This window comes from Notolepis coatsorum (assembly GCF_963971535.1).
Source record: "Notolepis coatsorum genome assembly, chromosome: 2".
Taxonomy (NCBI): Eukaryota; Metazoa; Chordata; class Actinopteri; order Aulopiformes; family Paralepididae; genus Notolepis; species Notolepis coatsorum.
In genome coordinates, this window is record NC_140166.1 from 136,241,035 (window position 1) to 136,264,406 (window position 23,372).

The following is a 23,372-nucleotide window of genomic DNA, read 5'->3' on the forward strand; positions in this document are numbered from 1 at the left end:
GTGATGGAGACACGGATCACCTTTTGAAACATATTTAATAGGGTGCAAAAATATTATTTCCACATTTCAACACAAACGTATTTTCTTCAGAGTGACACGTTGCACCTTATTACATATATCTCTAAAGATGATCCGTATCTCCGGTACCTTCCTTTCTGATGACTATACGGTCCTGATCTGAGCAGCACCATGTCCTCATCTGAACAGAGTGAGCTCTCTCAAGGTTATTCCTCATTAACAGCTATGATCAGAGGCAGAATATGTACTTGCTTCTGTTTTATATATATATATATATATATATATATATATATATATATATATATATATATATATATATATATATATATATACCGTAAATCCTCAAATATAGGACGGGTGTTCTATTTACCTCAGCTGCAAAGAGCACCAGGCCTTTATTAGAGAGAGGCTTATATAAGAGGCAGGCCTTGATTTCTAAAAATGACACTCATGGACATAATCCCTTCATTTTCAGACTTTTATTGCATTATTATTATTATTATTATTATTATTATTATTATTATTATTATTATTATTATTATTATTATTATTATTATTATTATTATTATTATTATTATATTTTTTTTATAATACGTACATTGTCTGTCTACATTTATTTAGACTAGCATTGGTATTTAAATATTGAGTGCAGTTGAGTAATTGTGGGATTAACGTAATTCACACACTGAAGTTGGAACTGTCTATACTAGGTTGTGGGGTCCGGGGACGGTTTAGCGTGTGGTACCTTCTTGACTTCCTCAGTTGAATCTAGTTGTTTACATGCAGTAGCTTTAGCTACTAACGTTATCATAGCATCATGGTCTGTAATGTGTCAACTGGACAACGCCAGCCTCGTCTGCCAACGCCATATAGATAGCGAACGTTAACGTTTGCAAACGAAGTCAACGTCACCCAGCTGACACCACAGATCTAGATATTATGACAACGTTAGCTAGCGGCTAGCGCTAAAGCTAACCAGAGGGAATCGTTAATGTACGGTAGTCAGTGTAGCGGGAGGCAGCACTTGATTTCCATTGGCACGAGTTTGTCTCATTCTATATCACGGCACATTCTATTTGCTACCTTATATTAGAGACCGGCCTGTGTTTGTCTAAATGCATCAACCCCCCCCCCCCCCCCCCCCCCATTATAAGAGGCCCCTCCTTTATTGGGAGTCCCTCCTCTATTAGAGGATTTACGGTATATATAAATATATATATACCAGTGGTCCTCATCAAAATCATTTATATACCTGTATCAGTGTATACAGATTATGCAGTATTCTTACTTTTACTTTTCTACTGTATTATAAATGTATTGCCTATATTCATGTCTTTCTACTATTGCCATGCCCACACCTGTAACCCCCCATGCTGCTATGATGCCTGAATGTCCCCAAGGGGATCAATAAAGGAATATCTTATCTCATCTCATCCATCTCATCCAACAATGTAGCAGTACAGTGCAATAGTATACAATGTACAGGTGATTAAACTGGGTATATAAAATATATCAATTAGTACTACTGAGTAATAGTGCTAATCGGATGCATGTACAGAGTTGTAGTATTGTTGTATATAGTGTATAGTAGTACTTGCCTATATATTTGTGTCTTTCTACTATTGCCATGCCCACACCTGTACCCTCCCCCATGCCGCTATGATACCTGAATGTCCTCAAGGGGATCAATAAAGGAATATCTTATCTCATCTCATCTTAGGGAGGGGGGCTGGGGTATATGTGTTATCATCACTCACCCCTCTGAAGTTGCTCATGGCCTGGAAATACACCATACCTGGCTGTACCCCCCCCCCCCCACCACCACCATGCTGCTATGATGCCTGAATGTCCCCAAGGGGATCAATAAAGGAATATCTTATCTTATGTAGTGATGCACCGATGTGAAAATTGTGGTCCGATACCGATAACCGATATTAATATTGCTGTTCTGGCCGATACCGATATTTACCGATGTCGATATCTCTGTATAGAAAACACTTTTTTATGATAATCAAATAAAGAGCTATTTTCCAAAACGCATAATTTTTTTACTTTTGTAACTTATTTTCAGAAATGACTGATATTTTGAAACTATTTAAGGCCAAAACATGTAAAAAGAAAAAAAAATACATTTAAATTTTTTTTTTTAATATCGGCCCTATCTTGATATCGGACCGATACCGATGTGTAAAAAAACTGCCATATCGGCCGATATTATATCGGCGGCCGATATATCGTGCATCACTAATCGTATGTGTCATCATCACTCACCCCTCTGAAGTTGCTCATGGCCTGGAAGTAGACCAGGTAGCTCTTGCGGGGGTCCAGGGGGCTGTTCCAGTAGCCGCTGTAGGTGTGGTTGTCCCCCACGGTGAAGGGGCTGGCCTCCGGGAGGCTGCTGGGGGGCAGCTCCGCCGTGTAGTAGTGCGGCGTGCCCCGCGCCTGGGCCTCGCCGTGGGACATGGGCAGCGGGAAGCACTCCTGGTGGAGCACGCCCAGCTCCCGCTTCACCTTCCGGGTGCTCTCCTCCTCCACCACCACCTGGTATGTGCTGGAGACGTACGGGGAAAGATGGTAAATATGGTAAATGGCTGCTTTTTTATATAGCGATTTTATCCAAAGCGCTTTACAATTTTGTTCCTCGTATTTGACCCGTTCACTCACACATTCACACACCGACGGCGGAGGCGACCATGCGAGGAGCAGTTAGGGGTGATTGATTGATTGATTGAAAACTTTATTAACAGATTGCAGAATGGGTATACAATACAGTACAGCTCAATACACACAATTGTTAAGGGGATGCAGTCCAGAGAAAGACTTTCGTCTTGTTTACATCAGGGTCCCCCATTTTCAATTAATCAGGACATATATCATCATTTATTTATTCGTACATGGAATTACCACAGTCCAACAGTACATATTCATATAATTCACCAAAAATACCATGGCCGAAAGGAACAGGAAGAAGAAAAAATCTTATATATACCTGCCCCTACACACACACAACACACCGATAGACATATATGACATACAGATAGACAGTACTGCTACATCTATACATTTATGACATACCAGATTTGCAAATACAGTACTGTTTGTGACACAAAAAGAGTCCAGAAAAGGGAGTATATACATCTGATGTAGAAACTGTACATTGGAGGAGGTTGGGTGGGGTTGTGTGGGGGGGGGGTTGGGTAGGGAGGGGTTGGGGGGTTGGGTAGGGTTAGGGTTGGGGGGGGGACACTGTACAACTGTACAAGCAAAACTGTACATTGGGATATTGACAACCATACTAGGTAATTTACATTGGAGGGGGTTGGGGGGGGGAACTCTGTACGAACAAGCAAAACTGTACATTGAAATATTGACAAAACCATACTAGGTAAATTACTGTACATTGGAGGGGGTTGGGTTAGGACATTTACAGGGGCCAGTTTCGAATTGCAGTATCCCGTAGGTGTTCTTTGAGAATGGTTTTGAAAGTGGGTAGTGATTCACATTCCTTTACAGCTTTGGGTAGGGCGTTCCACATTGATGTGGCATAATTGCGAAACGTGTTTAGTCCCTTGTTTGAGCCGAATCTGGGTTTAACATGATTTGTGGAGCTCCCTCTGGTGTTGTGATCGTGGTATTCACTAACCTTTGGGAAGTATTTCGACATGTACATGGGTACCTTGGTTGTGTAGTGTATCTTGTAGACCAGGTCCATTGCAAGTTGCTGTACTCTGTCGTCTACTCTAAGCCATCCTAGGTTGTCAAAGTGGGTAGGGGTGAGGTGGGTTCTAGGAGTAAGGTCAAGCAGTAGTCTGACCAGTTTGTTTTGAGATGTTTGTAATTTTGTTTTTAGCGCCTTTGAGGTGCTTTGGTACCATGAGGTGCAAGCATAGTCGTAGTACCCTTGAATGAGTGCTCCTGCCAGAGTCTTCAGGGTATTCCTGTTTACCAGAGAGGAAATCCGGTACATGAATCGAGTTCGTTGATTGACTTTTTTTATTACATTGGATGCCATTTTGTCACAGGAGAGATTAGCCTCTAGGATGGAACCCAGGTGGGTAATTTCATCTTTCCTTGTGACAATATTGTCACCCACTGTAACTGAGAAGCCGTCGGTCTTGCTGAGTTTGTTATTTGAACCGAAGAAAATGGACTCTGTTTTGCCCATGTGTAATGATAGTTTGTTATCAGCGAGCCATATGCAGATTTTGCCTAGTTCCGAGCTGAGGGTTTTTTCAAGCTGTAACTTGTTCTTGTCAGAGACCAGCAGGGCTGAGTCGTCCGCAAACAGGAACAAGTTGCAGTCACAAGATGACGACATGTCATTTGCATAAATTAGGAACAGTAGCGGTCCTAGTATGCTTCCTTGTGGAACACCACAGCTCACTGTGAGGGGGGGGGGGGGTAGGGTACTGTTTACCTCCACCATCTGTTCCCTCCCCTCAAGGTAGGATTGCATCCAGCTCACTGATAGACTATCAAAACCAATTGCTTTTAGCTTGTCAATCAGAATGGAGTGATTGACAGTGTCGGAGGCCTTTTGTAGGTCCAGCATGACCATGCCACAGTATTTGCCCACGTCCACCTCTTGTTTGATGTGGTCGTTCAAATAGAGAAGGCATGTCTCAGTGGAGTGGGATGTTCTGAAGCCAGATTGGAATTCGTAGATTCCATTTTTTTTCCCGCTAGGTACTTTTCGACCTGTTCGTAGACAATTTTTTCCATGACTTTCGAGATGGAGGTGAGAATAGAAACAGGGCGGTAGTTGCCTGGGTATAATTTGCTGCCCTTTTTGTGCAGAGGGGTCACCCTCGCAATTTTGAAGTCCTTGGGGACGTGTCCCTGTTTTATGGAGAGGTTTATTATGTGTGTGATGACTGGGGTGATCGCGGCTGCTGAGTCTCTGAGGAATTTGGAGGGGATGTTGTCATGGCCAGTGGCCTTGTTAGGTTGGAGGGCGCTCAGTTTTTTGAGTACCTCATCTGTTGTTACCATTTCCAGCTTGAAGTCGTCCTTGCGGACCCCTAGGTTTTTGTATTAAGCTACTACAGTATGTGTTCTACCCCATAAAGCCCTGAGTGGGAGGGTAGTTTGTTTACCAGTGTTGTGGCTATGTTTGTGAAGAAAATTTTTAAGTAATTGGCTACATCCAGCTTGTCTGTAATGAGCGTGTTGTCCGTTTTTATGTTTATGTTTGAGAATCTGGTTTTACTGCAGCCTAGTTGATTATTGAGTAATTTCCAAAGTTCACGTGGTTTGTTTTTGTTTTCCTCAGTTTTGTCATTGATGAAATTATTTTTTGCAGTTTTGATCATGGAGTTTACGTCGTTTCTTAGTCTGTTTTTTTCCAGTTTGAGTTCAGTCACGTGGGCTTGGAGTTCTCTGCTCGTGCTTTTGGTAAGCTTTGACTGACGGCCAGTATTTCGGAGTGCATCCACGGCTCAGCGCGATTTTTTACCCTGGTGGTTCTTAGGGGGGCCATGTCGTTTAGTATTGTTGAAAATTTGGTTTTGAAACCAAGCCATGTTTCTTCAGCCAGTGTACCATTGAGTTCATCTGACCAGTCCAGGCTCTCCAGTTCAAGGTTAAAGGCCTCGCTAGAGTAGGTTTTGAGGTCTCTAGATGTGACTGTTTTGTGGCAGCCAGCCTTTTGTTTTAGCTTTTTGCGGGTACAGAATATCATATAATGATCACTTAACCCGCATGCTATAACCCCTTTATTGGAGATCTTGGACTTGTCGGAGGTCAGAATGAGGTCAATGGTAGTCTGAGTTGATTCACATACACGTGTGGGTTGTGTGATTAGCTGGTTGAGGCCGTGCAGATCACAAAACCTACTGAATGACTTGAAGACGGGTGCATCTTTTCGTTGCATATCCGTGTTCCAGTCTCCAATAAGAATTTTGTCTACATCCTCAACTCCAGCGAAACACCCGTCAAGTGTATCATAAAAGCCACTACGATCTGGCGGTCTGTAGATTGAGCCAACCAGTAGGGCTTTCTCCCTTTTGAATAGGATTTCCACCCATACAGTTTCAATTGATTCATGATTCAGGTCATTTCTGTTGATGAATTTGGTGTCTTTGTGTATGTACATACATAGGCCACCTCCATGTTTGTTAAGTGTCTTGCTCAAGGACACATCGACACGCTGCCCGGGAGGAGCGGGAATCGAACCGCGAACCTCCGGATTGCCAGATGACTGCTCTACCTCTCGAGCCACTGTCGCCCCCCTGTCGCCACTGTCGCCCCCTGAAGAGAGAGTTTAGGGGTGGCTCAGGAGGTGGTGCGGTCGTCTGGTAATCTGAAGGTTCCCGGTTCCTTGAGTGAGACATTTAATAGCTCCTGATGAGCAGGTTGGCACCTTGCATGGTCGCCTCCACCATTTGTATTTGCCTCGTCAGGGATAAAACGAAAAGTCCAGTCCCTGTTGTTACTGGTTGCAAGTGGCACTATGGCATCTGAAGTGCATCGAGCATTCTTAGTGCATAATCTAAAGTGCATTCGTAGTAGTATTCATGTTTCAGTTTTTTTTTGTATAAAAAACATCGTTCATGTTCATTGGTGCATTAAAAACAATAATGATTTTCATCAACAAAGTGCATAGAGACATTACTGATCGTTCACCAGAGGTTCAACACATGCATGGTTGCCCCCGCCGTGTGTGTGAGTGAATGGGTGAATGTGAGGAACAAAGAAATTGTAAAGCGCTTTGGATAAAAGCTGCTATATGAAAATTAGAGCTGGGCTGTTAACGGCGTTAACGTGCTGCGTTATCGCGAGACTAGTATTGCGCGATAATATAATTGACGCCGTTAATCTTTTTCTCAACGTTGGGTCTGTATTGTCCTTAAATACTTGCCGTAGTTCCCAGCTGTGGTACCAGGAAGTGATTGCACTACCGGAGCTGTAGTCAGAATAATGTGTTAAACTAAAGTAGTGGTCCGGTAATCATTGTTATACAGGTGAGGTTAAGAAGTCCTCAGGATATAACACAATTCGGCGATGAGGATGTCTGAATCTGCGCAATGCAAGAAAAAAGAAGTCCGTTGCAAGCTTTGTTTACATTATTAATGTTAGCGAGTTAGCATGTTAGCTCACGTTGATTACGGGCGGCACTGGGAAACATCTACAAGAGGAGGAAATCCACTTTACACACTAAAGGAAGGATCGACTGGACTATCGTGAGTGTTTACAACAGAAATGGCTTGGGTTATTGGAAATATTGGACCGTTTGATGACAATGTAGCCCCTTTCGTGACTGTGATGCACGGAGTGAATCCACAGTCACTTGCTCCTCAATAGGAAACTAACCTAGATTTACCATGAAGGACTGGTTCTGGCTGAACCGTTCGTTATACAAGAATCACAGAGACGTTTCAAAGGTGCTCACAGTTGCACAAGGGTTTCGGACAGAGATACGGGATGGTTTGAAAGCTCTGCGTTGCTAATAAACATTTTAAATAATTTTTATAAACTGCTCAAAACGGCATTATTTCCGCCGTTGGGTGATCACAGCGCATGCGCACCATCCCTTATCTCTGTCCGAAATCCTCGTGCAACTGTGAGTACCTTTGTAATTTCTCTGTGATTCTTGTATAACGAACGGTTCGGCCAGAACCAGTCCTTCATGGTAAATCTAGGTTGGTTTCCTATTGAGTAGCAAGTGACTGTGGATTCACTCAGTGCATCACAGTCATGAAAGGGGCTAATGACAATGTGGAGCAAATAAATGAAAATGGGGGACCCTGATGTAAACAAGACAAACGTCTTTCTCTGGTCTGCATCCCCTTAACAATTGTATGTATTGAGCCGTACTGTATTGTACCCATTCTGCAATCTGTTAAATAACGTTTTCATTCATTCATTCATTCATTCATTCATTCATTCATTCATTCATTCATTCATTCATTCATTCATTCATTAATTCATTCATTCATGGAACTGTTACACTGAGCTTGCACTGAATTTGTTGAGAAACCTGCTTCTGCAGCAGTCTGTGTGTGAGCAACCAGTCAGCAGCATTGTGAATTTAGAGATTCACTAAAAGACACATTGAGAGACAGGTTTGTCTGTGGATTAAGAAATGAAGGTTCACAGAAGAAACTACTGACAGAGAGTGATTTGACACTGGAGAGAGCTGTGAATGAATGAATGAATGAAAACTTTATTTAACAGATTGCAGAATGGGTACAATACAGTACGGCTCAATACATACAATTGTTAAGGGGATGCAGACCTGAGAAAGACGTTTGTCTTGTTTCCATCAGGGTCCCCCATTTTCAATTCATATAGACATTTATGACATACACAACATACATGACATTTATGGCATAGGGACATATAGGTATTTAGTACTGATACATTTGTGACATAAGCGGTATTCAAATATACAGTACTGTTACCCCTAGATCCTGACAGAGTATATACATATGATGTCAATATCAGTGTAACAATGTTAATGGCATCAAAGGAAGGGCACAGAAAATTACGATAAATCTGGTTTTAAAAGAAACACTGGAAATTACAAAAAGAAGAGACATGTTCATGCTGTTGAACAAGGAGATAGAACAGCTAATGACTCCTCAGATGAAGAGGAGAGGATACATCTCCTCCTCTGGTCATTATTTGGGTAGAACACACCTATTTTGATTTTTTGGGCCATTTTAATCTAGATTAATCTAGATTAATTCCAGGATTGCAGGTAGATTAATCTAGATTAAAAAAATTAATCTATGCCCAGCTCTAATGAAAATGCACCATTTACCAATAGATTAGATTCAAATGTATTGTCATCATACAGAACAAGTACAGTACAACGCAAATAAGTTTAACATCCAACAATGTAGCAGTAAAGTGCAATAGTATACAATGTACAGGTGATTAAACTGGGTATAAAATATATAAATTAGTACTACTTAGGGGTGCAACGGTACACAGAAGCCACGGTTCGGTACGTACCTCGGTATTGGGGTCACGGTTCGGTACGAGTTTGGTACAACAGAAAAAAAATATTTATAATAATTATTATTAATATAATTTTTTCTTTATCTTTTAAAATGTATATATTATATTTATGATCATTATTATAATTATTATTATTAAATAGAATAACTTTCTATAGGCTTGCCGTGGTAGTCAGTGATACTGGTGCCATTCTGTGTTCAGGCATCCACTTGTCTACTGCCCCTTTAAACGTATCCTTGCTAAGTTTCAGTTTCACTTCCAGAGAGAATTTAACTTCACGAGACTGAATACTAGAGAACAGATGACATTATTACAACAATGGCAGAGGATTATTTGGATTTAAACACAGTGGAGCTCAGATGATCTGTCTGGAAAAGTATGTTTCTTCTTTTTATTTGATTGTGCCTGTGAGTCCGGCGGGGGAGAATGTTGATGCGTTTGTTGGCGCATGTGTGTGTGTGTGTCGCGACGCGTGTGTGTGTTTCTTTCCATTGGTTTCATTTGGTTAAACTTCGATGGCCAGAGGGAGTTTCAAACCTGTGGACTGACGCACCACGGGCGACAGCACAGACCGCTATACCAAGAGGTGAATTCACTCCTTGGCAACGTGTCTATGTGTCTTTTAAGGGAGAGAGTGAGTTGAACTCGTAGTACCGCTACTCGCCACAGTCACTTCACACCACTTGAGGGCTAGATCCACAAAGAATGGATTGCACAGTGCTAATTGCACCCTCACTTACAATTCTCCTGCGCGGTGATTGATTGAATGAAAATTGTATTAACAGATTGCAGAATGGGTACAATACAGTACGGCTCAATACACACAATCGTTAAGGGGATGCAGACCAGAGAAAGACTTTCGTCTTGTTTACATCAGGGTCCCCCATTTTCAATTCATAATGAAATGTAAGTAAGGGTGCAATTAGCACCGTGCAATCCATTCTTTGTGGATCTAGCCCCTTAGGAGTCCATCGTGACTGCGCCTTGCGGTGCCACCCGTTACATATACAGTATAATACAGCATTAGTGTGCAAATGTAGCAGTAAAGTGCAACAGCAATGTACTCTGTCAATCCACTCTGTCACCGGTGTGTCGCTGTGTGTCATGTTGTGTGTCCTGTTGTGTGTCCTGTTGTGTGTCGTGTTGTGTGTCATGTTGTGTGTCCTGTTGTGTGTCGTGTCATAGATATCTATAGAACACTAGATAGCTTAAGGCGGAGTCACCAGCGTCATTGAACCGCCGCCATCTTGCCCAGGTCAGCCTTGAGTGAGAGTGAGTGAGCTGCACAGACAAAAATACTCATAACTCGCTGAAATATTGACGGATTTACAAACGGGTTGGTTTGCTATAAACATCAAAGATGTAGTTATGATACTGCATACTTATAAAACATTTTTTTAAAGATGTTTTTTTTTACAAACCGCTTGAATCATAGCCACGTTAATAATGCTTGTAATAAACCAAACCGTTTGTAAATCCGTCAATATTTCAGCAAGTTATGAGTATTTTTGTCTGTGCAGCTCACTCACTCTCACTCAAGGCTGACCCTCACAAGATGGCGGCGGTTCAGTGACGTCGCTCTCCATTGGCCGGCAGCGCGGGCAAGCTATCTAGTGTTCTATATATATCTATGTGTCGTGTGTCAGCCATGCTGTGGAGCAGGAGGATGTTGTCGTGTCGTGTCTCTGTCGTGTCTCTGCTGCGTCACCCAGACGACCTCCTCTGGGTTGTTCATTGCGTTCGGCTTGACAGAGTGCATCATGGGTCTTATGTAAATGAGACATAACATCCTCACCTGACGGGGGCTCCTCTACCCTGGGCGGGGCGGAGCAGCACAGTGATGGTGCTTTCTGATTCGCTCAGAGGGGAGGGCATGTCTCTGTAGTCAAACGTGGGAGCTGGAGACACACACACACACAGACACACAAACACAGACACACACACATTAGACATTATGTCTCATGAAGACAACACGCAAATGCAAACACACATTAAATATACACATACACACACACACACACACACACATTAGACATCATGTCTCATGAAGAAAACAAGCAAATGCAAACACACATTAAATATACACATACACACACACACACACACACACACACACACACACACAGACACACGAACACAGACACACACGTTAGACATTATGTCTCATGAAGACAACAAGCAAATGCAAACACACATTAAATATACACACACACACACACACAGACACACACACACACATTAGACATCATGTCTCATGAAGAAAACAAGCAAATGCAAACACACATAGTATACTGTACATATACACACACACATTAGAAAATAGCACACACACACAACATTCGACCTTATGAAGAAAATAAGCAAGTAGACACACACACTAAATGTACCTTACATTATGTCTCACGAAGAAAAAGCACACGCACAGATGTAAACAAACATTACATAGAGATGCATCCTGTCTCACTCAGAGGGGAAGGACATGTCTCTGTAATCAAATGTGGAAGCTGGAGGTACAAACACACACACAGACACACACACAGACACACACACACAGCCAGAGACACACACACACACACACACACAGACACACACAGCCAGAGACACACACAAGCTGGAGGTACAACACACACACACACAGACACACAGCCAGAGACACACACAAGCTGGAGATACAAACACACGTTGTGTCTCGTGTAGAAAACACACAGTATACATATACACACACAGGTAAACACACACACACACAGTAGAAAATAGGACCTTAAAAAAAAACAGAGTAAGAACACACACACACACACACACACACACACACACACACACACACACACACACACACACACACACACACACACACACACACACACACACACACACACACACACACACACACACACACACACACACACACACACACACACACACACACACACACACACACACACACGCAGACACCACACACACACACACACAATATACCTTACAGTATGACTCATAAAGAAAATGTATACAATATAGTACTGTTCTGTCTCACTCAGAGGGGATGGCATGTCTCTGTAATCAAATGTGGAAACTGGATATGCAAACACACAGAGACACACAGACAGAGACACAGACAGAGACACACAGACAGAGACACACAAACTCAGATTAGACCTCATGTCTCAAAGGAAAAAGCACACACACGCGCACACACACACAAACATTAAACCTTATAAAGAAAAGAAGCAAGCATATGCACACAGACACACACACACACACACACACACACACACACACACGCAAACAAACATTAGACCTCACATCTCATAAAGTAAGAGAGCACACATGCACACACAAACTAACGCCTTCATCAGTGTTCATTTAAGCCGGCCGCCTTGTATCTCTCAGCGCCTCTGTCTGTTCCCTCATAAATGTCCTACGGCCCTCTGGAGTCTTGTGAAACCAACAGACCCTTTAATGTCCACAAAAAAGCTATCACCATCCCCACATAAACCCCCGACAGTCCCTTTTCAACATGGACGACACGCCCCGGATCCTCGCCTCGACGGTACACAGGACGCCGTTTCTCCCTTCGGTTACCGTGGACACGAGTGCAATTAAAAGCCAACAGGGAGCGAGGACACACTGAAGGGGCTTCTCGTTTAAGAGGATTTAGGCGTTTAAGAGGCCCACTCCTCCCGGGAGAGGCAACGCCGCAGCACATTGGCTTATAAATATAAAAGATATAAATGTCAATATGCTGTATATGTACAGCACTGTTGTACATGCTATCATACAGAGTATATGGGTAGACGGTGAAAGCAGTATATTTAGTTCAGAGTCGTACAGTATGGGAGCCTAGGGTGTAGGCAATATATATATATATATATATATATATATTAGGGATGTCCGATATTATCGGCCGACCGATATTATCGGCCGATATCGGCAGTAAAATGTGATATCGGAAAATATCGGTATCGGTTTAAAAAAAGAAAAAAACAATAACAATATTTGTTATATATATATCCAGTGAAATGATTAGTTACCTGAAATTATTCCGTTTTTTGGGGTGGGAAACCCTGCATATATCGGTATCGGTTGATATCGGTATCGGAAATTAAGAGTTTGACAATATCGGAATATCGGTATCGGTAAAAAAGCCAATATCGAGCATCCCTAATATATATACCTATATATATTTATATATATAGTGGTATACCGCATGCATACCTTGATCTGACCAAACTGAATCACTTATATTCTGATAGCCCAGGTTTTTATTCATTGTACAATAATACAGGAGGTTTTACAACAACAGTTTTATAAAAGTTTACCAGGCGGGCCTAAAATATCACAAAATAGCTGTCATCAAACACATGTCTATACCTGTATCAGTGTATACAGATGATGCTGTATTCTTGTAAGCCTTACTACCCCTCTAAAGCCTACATAGACAAAAGGTTTGCTTGGACATAGTGTTGTATTTCTCTAAGAGGGTTTAGACCAACACTCCGGCTCCTCCTGGGAGACGAAACGCAGCACATTGTCTTTTAACATCGCTAGTCAATTAGCTCGGTGAAGGGATGCAAACTATTGTCGGGGGAATCGATGATTAGGGCGTTAAAAATAGGTTTCCTCCCAACGCTGCGGCCCGAGAGCACTTAACTCGATTATAAACAACATGTCAGCGCGACGTCCGTCGATATCCGGAGGATTGATAATCCGCGGCAGGTTAGATACACTTGGAGAATAAGAGCAAATCAAGCTAGTAGACTATATCATCTCCCATATATTATATCACTCTCAGTTTCTCGTCAAGTCGGAGGAGGTGTCAGTCGTGACAGAGTGCGTTCGGATAATCAATTAAAAGGTGCACTATGTGGTTTTCGGAGGAGGCAGGTTTGTTTACTGAGCCTGCAAAAGACCGTTTACTGCAGTTCTTGAGAATGATTCTATCTTATGCCATCGTAAACCAAACGTAAGCCTAGAATATGTTTTTTAAACTAAATTGCTGGGTCTTGCAGTGAAACGACAGCGGTGAAAGTATCTTTTCAGAACTTTTCAGTCCTAGTAACTTTTCAGGTGGCTTTCTCGCTTCAAACAATGTTCCAGGGATCCAATTTACTTCTGAGGACGGTTTGTTTATTCAGTTGTGAAAATATACCTCAGAAATGATTCTCTCTTCTCTTGACTCTCGCAAAACACTACCATCGTTTGGTGAAAACTTTTCAGAAAACATTGGAGTGAGATTTGATCGAAGTTTGCGAAAATGTCTGGGGCCCATCCCCCCACCCGTCCGCCCTCCCTCCCTCACAGCACGCCAAAGACATTTAATTCGTTCACTTTTGTATTTGAAGTAAGAGAAACATGCCTATTTACCGCCCTCTTAAGCCACACAGCCCTTCCCCCAGAGGACCCGGCATTCTCTTTAGAGAACATCCCGTCTTTGAGGCACGAGTCCAAGTCTGAAGTTTCTCTTTGGAATAATGTGTTTTTAATCCGATGTGCAACATGGTTATTTCTTAGGGAATGCACTTTGTTTTGCATGTTGATTATCTCCGATTTATCCATTACCGTTTCAGAAATATGTTCATACAAATAGTTGATGTATTCTCTTTTATCTACATCAGCGGTTCCCAAACCTTTTTGGCCGTGCACCCCCTGTCACCTCCCGACCTAGCTGACGCACCCCCCAATGGGTTTCTGTTAGAAAAAATTGTTGCTGGTCTCCGTGCACAGATTTTTATTTTTTTTTATCTCTTCCCACTGCGACTATGGATAGGAATTAAAATGTTCACGACAACATGGATGCATGTACTATGCCAGCATGTTTAATATCCATAATACTAAAGGTTTGACTAAGATTTGTATGAAATTTTATTGTAAAAAAAAATAATGTTTTTACCACCATTAGCCTTTTCATGTCACGCACCACCTAGAGGGCGCTCACGCACCACAAGGGGTGCGCGCACCACAGTTTGGGAACCACTGATCTACATTAAGGTTACCATGAGGTCACTATAAAATACTGCATTGCAATTATGGACTACCAGACCACTTGATATAGACAAGTCTAGTCTACCTTTAATGACATCAAGGTGTGTTAGGAACTAGAGACTACAGTAGTGACATCAAGGTGTGAGTTAGGAACTAGAGACTACAGTAGTGACATCAAGGTGTGTGTTAGGAACTAGAGACTACAGTAGTGACATCAAGGTGTGTGTTAGGAACTAGAGACTACAGTAGTGACATCAAGGTGTGAGTTAGGAACTAGAGACTACAGTAGTGACATCAAGGTGTGTTAGGAACTAGAGACTACAGTAGTGACATCAAGGTGTGTGTTAGGAACTAGAGACTACAGTAGTGACATCAAGGTGTGTTAGGAACTGGAGACTACAGTAGTGACATCAAGGTGTGAGTTAGGAACTAGAGACTACAGTAGTGACATCAAGGTGTGTGTTAGGAACTAGAGACTACAGTAGTGACATCAAGGTGTGAGTTAGGAACTAGAGACTACAGTAGTGACATCAAGGTGTGTGTTAGGAACTAGAGACTACAGTAGTGACATCAAGGTGTGAGTTAGGAACTGGAGACTACAGTAGTGACATCAAGGTGTGAGTTAGGAACTAGAGACTACAGTAGTGACATCAAGGTGTGTGTTAGGAACTAGAGACTACAGTAGTGACATCAAGGTGTGAGTTAGGAACTAGAGACTACAGTAGTGACATCAAGGTGTGTGTTAGGAACTAGAGACTACAGTAGTGACATCAAGGTGTGAGTTAGGAACTAGAGACTACAGTAGTGACATCAAGGTGTGAGTTAGGAACTGGAGACTACAGTAGTGACATCAAGGTGTGAGTTAGGAACTAGAGACTACAGTAGTGACATCAAGGTGTGAGTTAGGAACTAGAGACTACAGTAGTGACATCAAGGTGTGTGTTAGGAACTAGAGACTACAGTAGTGACATCGAGGTGTGTGTTAGGAACTAGAGACTACAGTAGTGACATCAAGGTGTGTGTTAGGAACTAGAGACTACAGTAGTGACATCAAGGTGTGTGTTAGGAACTAGAGACTACAGTAGTGACATCAAGGTGTGTTAGGAACTAGAGACTACAGTAGTGACATCAAGGTGTGTGTTAGGAACTAGAGACTACAGTAGTGACATCAAGGTGTGAGTTAGGAACTAGAGACTACAGTAGTGACATCAAGGTGTGTGTTAGGAACTAGAGACTACAGTAGTGACATCAAGGTGTGAGTTAGGAACTAGAGACTACAGTAGTGACATCAAGGTGTGTGTTAGGAACTAGAGACTACAGTAGTGACATCAAGGTGTGAGTTAGGAACTAGAGACTACAGTAGTGACATCAAGGTGTGAGTTAGGAACTGGAGACTACAGTAGTGACATCAATGTGTGAGTTAGGAACTAGAGACTACAGTAGTGACATCAAGGTGTGAGTTAGGAACTAGAGACTACAGTAGTGACATCAAGGTGTGTGTTAGGAACTGGAGACTACAGTAGTGACATCAAGGTGTGTGTTAGGAACTAGAGACTACAGTAGTGACATCAAGGTGTACATTAGGAACTAGAGACTACAGTAGTGACATCAAGGTGTGAGTTAGGAACTAGAGACTACAATAGTGACATCGAGGTGTGAGTTAGGAACTAGAGACTACAGTAGTGACATCAAGGTGTGTGTTAGGAACTAGAGACTACAGTAGTGACATCAAGGTGTGTGTTAGGAACTAGAGACTACAGTAGTGACATCAAGGTGTGAGTTAGGAACTAGAGACTACATTAGTGACATCAAGGTGTGAGTTAGGAACTAGAGACTACAGTAGTGACATCAAGGTGTGAGTTAGGAACTAGAGACTACAGTAGTGACATCAAGGTGTGAGTTAGGAACTAGAGACTACAGTAGTGACATCAAGGTGTGTGTTAGGAACTGGAGATTACAGTAGTGACATCAAGGTGTGAGTTAGGAACTAGAGACTACAGTAGTGACATCAAGGTGTGTGTTAGGAACTAGAGACTACAGTAGTGACATCAAGGTGTGTGTTAGGAACTAGAGACTACAGTAGTGACATCAAGGTGTGAGTTAGGAACTAGAGACTACAGTAGTGACATCAAGGTGTGTTAGGAACTAGAGACTACAGTAGTGACATCAAGGTGTGAGTTAGGAACTAGAGACTACAGTAGTGACATCAAGGTGTGTGTTAGGAACTAGAGACTACAGTAGTGACATCAAGGTGTGTTAGGAACTAGAGACTACAGTAGTGACATCAAGGTGTGTGTTAGGAACTAGAGACTACAGTAGTGACATCAAGGTGTGTGTTAGGAACTAGAGACTACAGTAGTGACATCAAGGTGTGTGTTAGGAACTGGAGACTACAGTAGTGACATCAAGGTGTGTTAGGAACTAGAGACTACAGTAGTGACATCAAGGTGTGAGTTAGGAACTAGAGACTACAGTAGTGACATCAAGGTGTGTGTTAGGAACTAGAGACTACAGTAGTGACATCAAGGTGTGTGTTAGGAACTAGAGACTACAGTAGTGACATCAAGGTGTGTGTTAGGAACTAGAGACTACAGTAGTGACATCAAGGTGTGTGTTAGGAACTAGAGACTACAGTAGTGACATCAAGGTGTGTTAGGAACTAGAGACTACAGTAGTGACATCAAGGTGTGTGTTAGGAACTAGAGACTACAGTAGTGACATCAAGGTGTGTGTTAGGAACTAGGGACTACTGCAATTAGCATACTTTACCATGTACCTCCATTGCAGGGAAGTATAAACAAGCCTAACATCACCCCTGAATCCAGCAGCCAGCCAGCCAGCGAGATGTCCACAAAATGCACCCCTATTATAAAATAGCGTTATTATTATTACAGAAGCGTTTCTGGATGAATTGGACAAACTGGACTTGCTTATGAAGTTATAGCTCCTGTCAGGAGGAGAGAGAGGAGTTTGGTTGCAAAGTGGAATTGATGTCTCTGCTATGGTTTCAGACAGACAGGTGAGAAGTTGTATGATAAGCTAATACTTACAGAGGCTGACAGAATAATTGTAACATCAGGCGACTTGGAAAACTTTTCTGACAGGTCATCTGTCTCCCTCTGGCTTAGTCCAGGCTTGCGTGTGTGCGTGTGCGTGTGCGTGTGTGTGTGTGTGTGTGTGTGTGTGTGTGTGTGTGTGTGTGAGATGGATGTGTGTGTAGATACATGTATATTATGTACAACATCATTTTCAAACTCAGAAATAATCGTCATTCTCATATTGCATATATAAAAATAAAATCTCAGAAAACTTGCTATACATTTACAAAAAAAATTGCCTATTCACCTGGTCCTAGGCTATAAAGAGTAGAGTCTAGCAGAGCACACATCATCGTCTCATCATGTGATCGTGACTCAAAGAAAATGCGCTCTTGTTATCTGTCATTATTCTCGATATAAACAACTTTTAGAGAAATGTACTGTATAACCTCCAAAACTGTCCTTTGTTCATCATAAATGGCTATTTTGTGTCATTACACCCTCTGTGCTTTCACTGCCCTCGGTCGGCAAAATAGACTCAATTTTCTTTTATTCTTAGAAACTAGTCTTTGGGCCTCGCTATAGAATAAAGATAAATAAATGCGCGTTGGAGAATAAAAAAGCTGTTACATCAGCAAGCTGATTCCAACAATAGTGCCTGGCTGTGACTCAGTGTGTATAGCCTTGTTCTTCGTAGACAAATAGGCTTTTAATACGCCATAATTATGTGTGAAAGCATCCCTGCAGGCTGAAAATCATTTTAACCATTTCCTCCCACCCCTTACCTTAAACCAGGTTCATATCACATTCCCTACCCCTACACCCCTTACCTTAAACCAGGTTCATATCCTATTCCCTACCTCTACACCCCTTACCTTAAACCAGGTTCATATCCTATTCCCTACCTCTACACCCCTTACCTTAAACCAGGTGCATATCCTATTCCCTACCCCTACACCCCTTACCTTAAACCAGGTTTGTATCCTATTCCCTACCTCTACACCCCTTACCTTAAACCAGATTCATATCCTATTCCCCCCAACACCCCTTACCTTAAACCAGGTGCATATCATATTCCCTACCTCTACACCCCTTACCTTAAACCAGGTTCATATCATATTCCCCCCAACACCCCTTACCTTAAACCAGGTGCATATCCTATTCCCTACCCCTACACCCCTTACCTTAAACCAGGTGCATATCCTATTCCCTACCCCTACACCCCTTACCTTAAACCAGGTGCATATCATATTCCCTACCCCTACACCCCTTACCTTAAACCAGGTTCATCTCCTATTCCCTACCCCTACCCCCCTTACCTTAAACCAGGTTCATCTCCTATTCCCTACCTCTACACCCCTTACCTTAACCTGTTAATCTGTAGACCGTTTTTGCCTAAAAGGTACATGCCTAAGTAAATGGAAGATTGCTCCACTTCTACAAGGTCAATTAGCATGTTCTTGGTATCTAGGAACATCTAGGGACCTGGGGGTATGTATTTCCAGTGTCAGAAATATTATGTCTGTTACTAGGCTGAGTAAATTGTAATGAATAAATTAATTATGATTAATTATGATTTATGATTTTGATGATGATGATGATCAAAAATTGATACGGGGCACGAGAAAATGCTCACTGAGCTCATTCACCACCTTATTGAGATCATGTGTACAAAAAATATAAGCAAATGAACCGCGGGAAGATGATTAAACAGAAGGATTTGTAGATACAGTAATGTGAGGCGTGCCCCAAAGTACGCAAAAGTACACATTACCACCCCGACTCCCGGGGCACTAGCTCCGTCAATCATTTGGCGATCTCGAAGATCTTTGCACAGGGTTGTAGCCAATGATGGTGGCTTTCCAATGATACCCCATGATATGATAATTGGGGATATAATACAGTCTATATTGATCGATATATGATAAAGCAGGGTCCACCTATAGGGGGACATTAAGGCTTAACAGGTTAAACCAGGTTCGTATCCTATTCCCTACCCCTACACTCATTACCCTAAACCAGGTTCATATCCTACCCTACCCCCCCCCCCCCCCCCCCCCCCCCCCCCACTATGAGAAGCATAGATGTTTAGAGGGATTGGGTTTCTTCATTGAGCACAAGTATCTTGTGTTTTATTATAAGTGTACCAGATGTCTATGCACCAGTTGACGAGGATCTGCTGCATAAGGGCGTGCGCACCAGGTGCACACACACGTTCGGATGATGTGACCATTTTGGTCACAGCAGGCAAAATGCACAGGATATCATCTTGAAAAAATCTAACTAAATAAAAAGTAGTTTATTTAGTTAGGCTGATTCTCTTACATTGTCCACAAGTCGCCAGAATTAGTTTTTCACGGCGTGAGAAACGGGAGGTGTGTCGTGAGAGTGTGCAACGCGCGTTCTATCCAGGAAGTTAGGGCATGTATCAACTATTACAAATACCTTTATTGAGGTATTCTTTATTACAAATGTTGACTCAGCAACACCGCTTGTAGCCTGGGATGCATTGGACACTGTATCCAATTAGATCTAGAAAGCATAAACAGTGCCTTGCAAAATAAAAACAAGAGTGATAGTCTAACAAAGGCGTAGGTGGGCCAGCAATCAATGTATCAAATCGATGTTCCTCTGAAAATGCTTCCCTCTTCGAGGAGCAAAGCGAGTTTAGTTAGTTAATGTTAGACAACATTTGCAATGAGTGAGTAAGAGCAAAACTACCAACTACAGCTTTTAAAATTTTTTGTTTCTATCGTTTGTTATTTAAAGAGACAATGAGCATTTCTGGGGGAGCATGTCTATGTTCCCCGGGTCCTATGTTCCCCAGGTTCTATGTTCCCCGCTTTGATTGATTGATAGATTGAACATTTTAGACCACCAGCCCTGATTCCAAACTCTAACCTTAACCAGTTCGAACGAGGGCCTAAGCTTAACCGTTCTAAACAAGGCGGACATTAATAATTAATAAAATAATAAAAATTTATAAAATGTTCAATCTATTAATCAATCAAAGCAGGGAACATAGAACCCGGGGAACATAGGACCCGGGGAACATAGGGATGATCCCATTTCTGGTATCTGCTGGCCACACAAGACATTTCCCATGAGCCTCTTTGCTCCGTTGCCTCTGTATGCTTTTTGCAGAGTGAATCTGTGGTTTCCTGAAGGTGGCTGCATAATTTGCTTTCCATTGTTGCAAAAAAAAGACCCCATGTTCTGTTTGGGAAGAAACTATCTTGTTGGTTCAAAGCTTTGGGGGGACTGACTGTTCCCGGAGGGGATTCACATGCCTTCGAGAGACATTGTACTTTTGTACTTATTTTATGCCATTATTAAGTCTGCACGTTTACATTGCTACTACTTATTGTCTTTTATACCTTATTCTTATGTCTGCAATTTATGCATTGTTTTTTTTACTCTGTCAATCTGTGTGCCGATTTTATGCCTATGCTCATTTTATACTATATATAGTTATTTATATTTATTGTTATATTGTAGAAATGTGTGCATTGAAATGTGTGTAAAGTCTCGACGACATTGAAAATGAGGGCGACTTCGATTGTCTTTTCGAGTATAAATAAATAAAGGTTGATGAAAGCGTGAGCTTCAGAGAGTCAATGTGTCTCACCACCAGACGAGAAGACTGTCTCACCAGACCAAAAGACTGACTCACCAGACCAGAAGACTGTCTCACCAGACCAGAAGACTGTCTCACCAGACGAGAATACTGTCTCACCAGACCAGAAGACTGACTCACCAGACCAGAAGACTGACTCACCAGACCAAAAGACAGACTCACCAGACCAAAAGACTGTCTCACCAGACCAGAAGACTGACTCACCAGACCAGAAGACTGACTCACCAGACCAGAAGACTGACTCACCAGACCAAAAGACAGACTCACCAGACCAGAAGACTGTCTCACCAGACCAAAAGACTGTCTCACCAGACCAAAAGACAGACTCACCAGACCAGAAGACTGTCTCACCAGACCAGAAGACTGACTCACCAGACCAGAAGACTGTCTCACCAGACCAGAATACTGTCTCACCAGACCAGAAGACTGTCTCACCAGACCAGAAGACTGTCTCACCAGACCAGAAGACTGTATCACCAGACCAAAAGACTGTCTCACCAGACCAGAAGACTGTCTCACCAGACCAGAAGACTGTCTCACCAGACCAGAAGACTGTCTCACCAGACCAAAATACTGTCTCACCAGACCAGAAGACTGACTCACCAGACCAAAAGACAGACTCACCAGACCAGAAGACTGACTCACCAGACCAGAAGACTGACTCACCAGACCAAAAGACTGTCTCACCAGACCAGAAGACTGTCTCACCAGACCAGAAGACTGACTCACCAGACCAGAAGACTGTCTCACCAGACCAGAAGACTGACTCACCAGACCAAAAGACAGACTCACCAGACCAGAAGACTGTCTCACCAGACCAGAAGACTGTCTCACCAGACGAGAAGACTGACTCACCAGACCAGAAGACTGTCTCACCAGACCAGAAGACTGACTCACCAGACCAGAAGACTGTCTCACCAGACCAAAAGACTGTCTCACCAGACCAAAAGACTGTCTCACCAGACCAGAAGACAGACTCACCAGACCAGAAGACTGACTCACCAGACCAAAAGACAGACTCACCAGACCAGAAGACTGACTCACCAGACCAGAAGACAGACTCACCAGACCAGAAGACTGTCTCACCAGACCAGAAGACTGTCTCACCAGACCAAAAGACAGACTCACCAGACCAGAAGACTGTCTCACCAGACCAGAAGACTGTCTCACCAGACGAGAATACTGACTCACCAGACCAGAAGACTGTCTCACCAGACCAGAAGACTGTCTCACCAGACCAGAAGACTGTCTCACCAGACCAGAAGACTGAAACACCAGACCAGAAGACTGTCTCACCAGACCAGAAGACTGTCTCACCAGACCAGAAGACTGACTCACCAGACCAGAAGACTGACTCACCAGACCAGAAGACTGACTCACCAGACCAGAAGACTGACTCACCAGACCAGAAGACTGAAACACCACTTCCCTCTTTGTGATACAAATTATAACTTTTCTTGTGTGTGGTTTGCCGTGTGGCGTGTATTATATATATATCCAAAGCGACTTACAAATTGTGAACAACAAGTCAACAGGAGGGGTACATCTCTAGCAGATAGGGGTCAGTGGCATTGTTTATAAAATAGTGTCGAACTTGTGAATGTATAGTAGTAGTCTATAGTAGTATAGACATATTATATTAGCATGATATGTAGTAGTTAGGGATGTCCGATATTATCGGCCTACCGATATTATCGGCCGATATCGGCATTAAAATGTGATATCGGTTGATATCG

General features: G+C 42.5%; 1 protein-coding gene across 1 annotated transcript in view; it reads right to left on the reverse strand.

Annotated features, from left to right (window-relative positions):
* ptprub (protein tyrosine phosphatase receptor type Ub) overlaps positions 1–23,372 on the reverse strand; it is a gene marked incomplete at its 5' end in the record, with an annotated part of 300,165 nt that overhangs the window by 228,081 nt on the left and 48,712 nt on the right. Inside the window, 2 exons of the mRNA XM_084308315.1 lie at positions 2,290–2,569; positions 10,778–10,880. Of these exons, the coding sequence (XP_084164441.1) occupies positions 2,290–2,569; positions 10,778–10,880 (383 nt within the window). The remainder of the gene's footprint in view (positions 1–2,289; positions 2,570–10,777; positions 10,881–23,372) is intronic.